Source organism: Thunnus thynnus, chromosome 9 (genome assembly GCF_963924715.1).
Source record: "Thunnus thynnus chromosome 9, fThuThy2.1, whole genome shotgun sequence".
NCBI lineage: Eukaryota > Metazoa > Chordata > Actinopteri > Scombriformes > Scombridae > Thunnus > Thunnus thynnus.
Genome location: NC_089525.1, coordinates 17,245,707 through 17,254,515, shown reverse-complemented (window position 1 = coordinate 17,254,515; position 8,809 = coordinate 17,245,707). Strand labels below are relative to the sequence as shown.

The 8,809-nt window shown below is 38.7% G+C and overlaps 1 protein-coding gene across 5 annotated transcripts in view; it reads left to right on the top strand.

Annotated features, from left to right (window-relative positions):
* The first annotated feature begins 607 nt into the window (after positions 1 to 607).
* Positions 608 to 8,809, top strand: part of LOC137189431 (short transient receptor potential channel 7) — a 61,665-nt gene continuing 53,463 nt past the window's right edge. For 3 of the 5 annotated variants that reach the window (XM_067599291.1, XM_067599294.1, XM_067599292.1), the window contains exons 1-4: positions 611 to 1,329; positions 1,528 to 1,604; positions 2,996 to 3,090; positions 4,679 to 4,805. Coding sequence is in view for 2 of the 5 variants with exons in the window: in XM_067599290.1 (XP_067455391.1) it covers positions 8,288 to 8,775 (488 nt within the window). In the remaining 3 variants the exon portion in view is untranslated. Of the gene's footprint in view, positions 1,330 to 1,527; positions 1,605 to 2,995; positions 3,091 to 4,678; positions 4,806 to 8,246; positions 8,776 to 8,809 lie in introns of all 5 variants that reach the window. The other 2 variants (XM_067599290.1, XM_067599289.1) reach the window with 2 other exon arrangements.

Sequence of the window (8,809 nt, the reverse complement as noted above, 5' to 3'; positions counted from 1 at the left end):
AAAAAGTGTATTAATGCTTTACAAAGCACTTACTAACCAATGATTATTGTAAAAGTCAGTTGCAACTTCATAATGGCCATCCAAATAATGTTTATAGATGCACTAGCTCGTATTTATTAACTATTTACAAAGTATTATAAACATCAGTTGCAACTTTACAATAACCACCCAGATAATGCTTATAGATGGTTTACGAACCAATTGTTAACCATTGACACGGTATTAACTATCTATCAAAATAATGTTTATAGATGCTTTACTAACTATTTAACAAGGTATTATAATCATCAGTTGCAACTTTATAATAGCAATTCAAATGATATTAATAGACGGTTTACAAACCAATTATTAACCATTAAAAAAGTGTTACGAATATGTGATCCATCTGTCTATGTAATGTTTATAGATGTTTTACAAACAATATCTTTAAGGTTTACAAATATTTGGTAATCATTAACAAATACTTAATATAGTATATAAAATGTTATAATGTGTGTAACAATAAACTGTTAAATAGTTTCATCAGGTATGATACAATATATAATTTATAAACTAATTATTTTATATTACACAAAATAATGATAAAATAACATAAACTATAGCATTACTAATAATAAGTAAACATTAATTATTTCATTTTTTGTTAAGAATAAAATATCTAATGTTGTGTTTGAGGAACAGTCAAACAGTCTTAGTTTTCATATCCTGCCATCAGTGTACATGTCTACACGTTTTGTCACACTACTATAGATTTTTAATGCCATTGATGTCTGTCAGCCATTTGCTAGTATTATACACATGACATTTATAGTTTAATTGACGATTTTGATTTTTATTTTGTGTCAGTTTAAGTTATAGTTTTATTTGTATTGATATAATCATTTAGCATCAAAGAGCAGTTGTGTCTTCTTATCGACTAGTCAAGTTTTGCACTTTCAGTCTCTCTTGCTGTGCAATCAATATTGATTTGTAAATTAGATTTTCACTCAGGGACATCAGTACACAAGCATTTAAGTTTGACTCAGGTGGTATGATTACTTAGTAGGAGGACTCTCACTCGATGACTGTGATTTTTAATGTTTTTCTCATACATACTGGGGCATCCAGTACTCCAGCTGTTTGGCTGAGGGAGCAGCTTCCCTGCAGTGTTGGTCCTCCCAGCATAAGCCACTGGTGAGAATAATTGATGGCAGGTATTACTCCAGTGATTCGCTCTGCATGAGGGAATGAAACCACAGCTGCACAGCATTTCCCGCATCACACAGGCTACTAGCTGGAGGTTGTCAGCACTCTCAGCCAAAGAGTGCAAAAATCTGCATCAGCCACATTGTGAGAAAATTCGCTAATTGTCAGCAAGTGATACACGATGCAAATTAACTGTTTTGGATTCATCACTTCAGCATTATTTTGATTGACCATTTGAATACCTGCTGATATAAAGTCTCAAATTACAGAGCAATTCTCGACAAGGAAATGCATCTTTACTGTTCCATTTAATTTCTCCATTCAACACATTTTGTTTGTCAGGAATGCATAATGCGGTTTAGACAATGGAAACACACAAGAGGAGATGACAGCTTTCTCTCAACTGAATGGAGACGATAGTGAGTATCGTACAGACCACACCTGAGCATATTTTGACGTACTTCATCTCGTACTTCTCTAATCAGTGGAATAATATCAGTTGTCATTTTATCTCGTGGCCCTCTGGGGGCAGCATTAACTGGGCAGTACAGAGGAAATTCAAATTCACAACAAGCAACAACAGCTGGTTTGGCCTTGGGGAAGCTTAGTAACCATTTCTCCCTTTGTCCTTAACCTGTACATTAAATTAATCAGTTCATTCAATCATTGTTCCTCCTGCATTCTTTCACCCGCAGAATTTGCCTCTTTCAAGGCCAGGTACACACAGTGCAAAAACACATTTCAGCTGAATCAAAAACACTTTCCATAATGACTTTTTAGTCATGTGTCAAGGTGAGAATGCATTGAATGCACCAAACCAAGGAGAAAGTTTATGGATTTCTTTTTTTAAAATACATAAAAGTATAATAGTAACGCTCATTAGGTCGCAAATAAATGTACATTTCTGCTAGATGGGCTGCATTCTGATATTACATTCCTGCAGTGAGCGCGTATGCTGTATGGGCACTGGTGAATATGAGAGCGTGTTTATGTGTAAATTATAAATGGCAATGACTGCACACTCTTGTGGATTGAAACAAATCATGCCATTGTTTTTCAACACAGCAGAAGTGTCTGTGAATGTGTTTGTGCAATAACAGAAGAAACTGATAAAAAGAAAGAGAGAAGAACTTCTCAGAGCCTTTATTTGCATGTATTTGCATGGTTTTGTGTGCATGTGTGTGCACATACACTAATGGCATATGTGTGGGCTGCAGTTCAGACACAGTGTCTGATATCTGTAATAAAGGCTAGTCGGCAGAATACCTCATTAAATCTTCTGTTGTAAGTCATTCATCAAACCCTAGCAAGCACACATAATAAAAGTTTTAAACACTTCAGTGCCTTTCCCATTGCGCTGTACCAATGAAATATGCATAGAGTATGTATTGACTCCAATATCTGCCTGCTACCACAACCTCAGCTGTGCAAGATCTCACTGGTTGAGGTAGTAGTAGTAGAGAGAGAGAGAAAGGGATGAAGTAAGCATACAGAGTAAACCAAGTCTCAAATCTATGAGGAAACAACACTGAAGACGTGTCATTGATCAAGTGACTAGTAAAATTATCATGAGGTCGATGGAGGGTGTGAGTGATTGGCTTTTGTGCCCTTCCTCCTCTGACATATTAACAGTGACAGGGACAACAATGAACATTGGTCTGTTGAAGTCAATAGCACAGGACCCAGGTTGACAGACGGCGCCATTGTGCCACTTTTAGCCACATCCAACAACTCAGACGCCTTGAACAGTGAGGTCTGATTTGGGTCAACAAATTCTTATCACTGTTTTTTCCCACCTTTTACCCCATAGACACCATCTCTCAGCAAGAAATGTGTCCACCACTGCAGATTTTGGTTAAGACTAAGATGTTGAAGCCAGAAATGATGGACCAGCGACCTAAAAGGGTATGTTTTTGTGGCTCTTACATGATTTGAAAATGTTTTCTATTACTTTAGCTTGATAGGTGATGTTTCAAATATACTGGGACTGGATAATCCTGGCTTTCCAAAAATCCCCAAAGCACCTTCACATTAATAAAACCAGTTTCTGTGAAATATACAGTTTTTTCTAATCCATACAGGCTATGAAAAGATAGTAAATACAAATATGAAATGAAACCTTTAATGATCATATAAAGTGTTTTATGTTTTGTGCAGCATGTGACCAACTCCTAGAAAACTTGTGCCTCCATACCATTTTTTAGTAGACAAAATGAGCTTTGAGTGAGACAATGTTTGACAGCAGGGAATGAAAAGAGGACAGGGTGTGAAAAAGCGGGGGAACAGAAGCCGGGTTGAAAGTAATTGACAAAAGACACTGGGACATTGGATGATTGATTTTTGCCATCCTTTGCCCCTCTGTTGCCTCTCTCTATCATTTGAACTGTGTGCAACTCTGTCTTCTAAAAATGATGTTCACGTTCAACTAATTTGCATAATACATTTCACAGGAGACATAATGGAGCACAGGTCATGTTTTGAATCAACATAACATGGTGATGTCTATATTGAACATAGAGTATCTGCAACTGTTAACTGGCCAGTGATGTTTACACAACTCAAACCTCAACTACTTCTGACCACAACTACAATTTCTTCTAAACCTTAACCAGGTGTTTTTATAAGCCTGACTTGTGGGAACCATCTCTCCAGAGTCCCAAGTCCTGTCGTTTGTTCTTTGAATTTGAAAATTGGAATAATTTCTACAGTGACTCGTACTGTACAGTATGTAACTGTCAACTTATTTTCATCACATTACTTGTTTAAGTTGCCTATTTGTTTATATAGGCAGCATTCATGGATGTACTTCCCAGTCTGTGTACATGCTGTGAGTGTGAACATATGAGCTTGAGTGCATAAAATTATATACTGTTTGCCTTTCTGTTATACAATGGCACATGGGTCTTATCTCAAGCACTATTCCATATACAAGTAACGTTTCCAACCCTAACTGTGGACTGTGTGCGCTTGTGTGTGTTTAAGCGAGTTAAACATCAAAAAATGGATATGTAACCAGTACGACTTTACTTAAATTTGTCATTTCCCATTTTTCTATGTCCACTACAATCTACTTTAAACTCAGCATTGATCTCCTACTGGAAAATGTAACTCAGGACACTCAATTTTAAAGCAGTGGTTAAATCAAATTATAGAGATTATTCTCTCAGAATGAAGAGACCAGGGGAGATCCATTAGAATATAGGAGACTCACTGTGGTCAGAATATCAATGGTGGAGGTCTGCTGTCCTCTACATTCCTGAAAAGGAGGAAGGAAATGAGGGCTTGGTGAACCTGTTGGGACAGCAGGTTTGCGGCTTTCTCTCTTCAGGCAACACCATAATCAGCTTAGGGCTGCAAGAGTTGATAGCCTTTTTGATGCACTTTTTGTCTGGATGCCATAGGTTCGTTGAGGCAAACACCTGTTGAGGATGTGGAGCCAGGACTGTGGGTTTGATGGGAATTTTTATTTTACCTTTATTTTGTTTCCCTCTAGAGTATGTGATAGTTGGCATCACCCAAGAGGCACATCTGCTGTCTCCTGTCACAAGAGGATGGGATCCTTCCAACAGCTTGGCCAACAGACAGGACTGACTTAGCTGCCCGAGGGGTGTATCATTCAGGTACGGGGTTTTCTGCCAGATGCTGTAGGTAGCTAACTGGCGATGCCACAGATTGGGGTGGACACTGAGTTCCCTCCACTGAAAGCAGAGTCTATAAAGAGGAAGAAAGACCTTTAAGCTCCACAGGGAAAAGGTAAAGGGAATCAGAGATGGTCTCTGCAGGTTCCAGGGTCTAATTTATGGATGTATTCTTCTCTTAGGTATACTGTCTCCTTGAGAATTTATTGGGGCTACACATTTTAATGTGCACAGTAAAAGAAGTGTTTGACCATTTGAACTGCTAGAGGGATTTGGTTGATATTAATTCAGTCAAATATCTTGATCTCTGTCCTGGCATCTGTCTTTAACCAACTAGGAAAATCTCAAATATTTTGAGCGGATAGGTAGTTAAACAGGCCATTTTCACAGTAGGGAAAGCACATGTGTAAATAATCAAATGAACGCTGGCTAAAGTCCATTCAGCAGCCTCACTTTCAGGGTCCTGGTATTGTGCATACAGGCTTATCATTAAAGTTATTAGTAACACCTTGTATTATAAATCAAAAAGGCTGCTGTGGAAAAAAGCCTATACATGATGTAAGATACAGTATGTTACAAACATCTCCATATCAAGAGCTTGCTGTCTTTGTTCTGAAATGGACATTTCACGCTGAATCACAAAGGACAGAAAAGTGCTGTTGCACCTTTCACTGCTGGTTGAAATTTTCAAGAATGTCGCTTTTCAAAACCCACCTCAAACAGTGATTTCCCAGCAGGAGTTCTGTCTGTGACGGACTACAGAAAACACCTGCTGTGAAACTAGTGATTGGGGTGATGGCAGAGAATTTCGAACCACAGGGAGACTCTACATTATTCAGCAGAGACTTGCCATTTAGAGTAAGTAAAATAGTAATTCAGCTGTTTTTAATATATTAATATTCCTAAAGGAGTCTGACCTGTTTTTTAGGGTTCTGCAAATCTGCAGTGGCTTAAACAGAAAGATTAATAGTGAGATTTAAACAACTAGAGTACTATGTAATTGTTACACTTGAAGAGTCTATTTACAAAAACAGATAAAAGCCAAAATGAATAAACAAACACCTGTTTGATTGATACTCCATGGAGTGCACACACACAAAAAACATTATTTAGGATAATAAATGCAAACACCTGTTTGATTGATACTTCCTGGAGTGCACACACAAAAAACATTCTTAAATCCTGTTTTTTTGTGTGCAGTTCAGGTGTCAAACAGGTGTTTATTCATTTTAAAATGGCTTTCATCTGTTTTTGCAAATGAACTCTTCACTTACTCACTAAGACACAGGCTGCCTTTTTGAACATTGTGCCTCTTACAATGGCACAGTTATTATAAGCTTGGCTGGCTGTCAAAACAAAAAATAGTCTGGATAAAGGTTTTTTCCTAAGAAGTGTATTGTAGCTTTGAAATCATACACATACGCTTACAACAACCCTTTTCTATTTCAAGTCCAGAGAGGTACAATGGTACACACACACTTTCTGCCATTCAGTGGCCCTTGACTTTCACTCAGGATTACACGTACAGTCAGGTGCACAGTTTCCCCCAATTTTCCCTAATCTTTTCTGTAATACCTGTGGGGTCAGATTTAAAATGGATTAAGTATGACCTTCAGCAACAATAATGCATTACTTATTAGATGTTTCCTCCACTCAAGGTCACCATGTTCAAATGTGAGCATATACACAAGCACAAGCTAGTGTTTTAATGGGAGCTTGCCAAAAGTGAACCCACAGTCTTAATGAGTGGCTTGCATCAGTCATACTGTAATTAAAACATGTGTAATTAATCCTGCAGGCCTGCTTCACTGGTTTTTCAGCTTCAGTCTTAATATTCTAATGATAACATGAAAATATTAAATGGGTCCCCCAGTTTCATAATTTCCCAGGAAAGATATTATATGTCAATCTCATTTCAAAACATTTTCTGGGAATTACTTGGCACCAAACTAATTTTGAGCTACTGTTGTGGGGCATAAAAAGCTGTTGCCTAGAGTATAGTGACAAACTGGTCAGCTGATGTAAATCTAAAACATTTGTCTTACTCTGTTTTTGTGAATTACATTTAAGTGATTCAAACATGAGGGAAATATTTTTTACATTAGAGATTAAAAAAAAGGGGAATTATCAATAACCAACCTTTTTTTCATAAGGATGCCTTAAATTAGGTTATTAACGATTTGTGACCAAGACATGTACTTGGTGGGACATTTTACAGTTTAAAAATTAACTTGTCAGTACTCTATGGTGGATAAAAAAACATATATTGTTTTGACACTGTTGATACTGATACAGACACTAGTTTACATGGTTTAACAAATGGACCTCTGTCATATATTAAAAATAGAAGAATAAGTAAGTAATTAAGAAGTTTCATTTAACAAATAGTATAATCTACAGATCCACAATAGATAGTTTTGGGAGCTATTTTCTACCAAAGGTAAACACCACTTTGTCATGTGTGTTAATTTGATCTTTTGTGACATGTGTGCATGTACTAGGTGCATAAATACAAGGATAGATCAAAGAGCCGGGTTAGGACTGGTTATTGTCTGTGTGTGGGTGCAGGGAGTCTCCATCGTGACTAATGGGTCTCTGCCTCTAATTACAGGACCACACACACACACACACACACACACACACACACACACACAAACGTACACACTAACAGAGTAAACATTCAAACATTGCATCTTCTTCCTCTTCATATTTAAGGTCAGGGATCTATAAAGGTTTGTGTCCACGTGGGTCTAAACCCACCAAAGATAAGACATACATAAACATACACCTGAGATAACATATAGGCTACTTCAAGTATTAATTGTTTGTTCTCTGGAGCAATAACAAGATTATGTCCGTACCAGTAATTGGCCAACAACCGGTGGACATGTTAACCCCTTCACTCTCCAAGCCGCCTCCAACTCTTTCAACTTGTTTCTCTCTTTCTTCCTCTCTCCCTCACCGTCTGCTTTTCAAAACATGACTTCAAAACGACTCTACTCACACTGTAGACTTTCTCTTAAAATGGGATCGGCTACTAAAAACGTCGATTATGTGAGACTAGTCTCCTTGTGTGTTTTTGCTTATTAAAACAACTCAATGAAAACTGTTTCAAAAGTACTAATTTTATAACATCAAACTGAAAAATTGTAAGCTATTTGTACTTTTTTTTCTCGATAGTAACAGGAGAAATGTTATTTTGTGGGTAAATGCAATGTGTAAGTTAAGCTATTTTTGTGATGTTGCCACTTTTTCATTTTCTTCCATTTTGTAAAGGGCTGGCTCCCTGCGCGCGCGCTCACTCTCTAATTAGAGCGCGCACTCTTGTGTAAAGGTGGAGCTTGACTCATCGCTGCTGCGCGGCTCTGAAGAAACTTGTGTGGTCGAAACTTTGGCAAACGTCGCTTAATGTCTGTCACATAGGTAACATCGTTTAAAGTATATGCTGCTGACGAACTCTACCAATGTCTGACGAGGGAGAAGAAAGCGACAGCGGCGAGAGAGTCCATCTCTCGGAGTCTCCCTCCACGCCTCAGTCTGTCTGTCATCCCAGAGGATCTCCTTCCTCTCCGCGGCCCCAAGACCTCTTCTCTTCCGCCTCTCCGCTGCTGGGGGATACAGACCCACCTTACCTCGCCTCTCCGGAGTCTTTTCACCCGTCTCCTGAGAACAGAGAACCAGAAAACTCGCCGCATTTCACACCACCAAAGTTCCGCCAGCGCACCGGAGACACCGGCTCTCCGTTTCGTTCGTGCCAGGATGTGCGCCTAGATGCGGTGTATGACCGCTACGATCACCCGTTTTCCAAGTGGAGAGGACGAGGCGCGGGGAGCGCTGAGCGTTTTCAGCACCGCGGACAGAGACTCTCCCGGGCTCCGGAGCTCTCTGACTCCGGGAACCACTACTCTGTTGAGCACACAGACGCCGAGTTCAACTCGGAATCCCGGCAAACGTGAGTCCTTTATTTTCAATCACAACTTTTACTC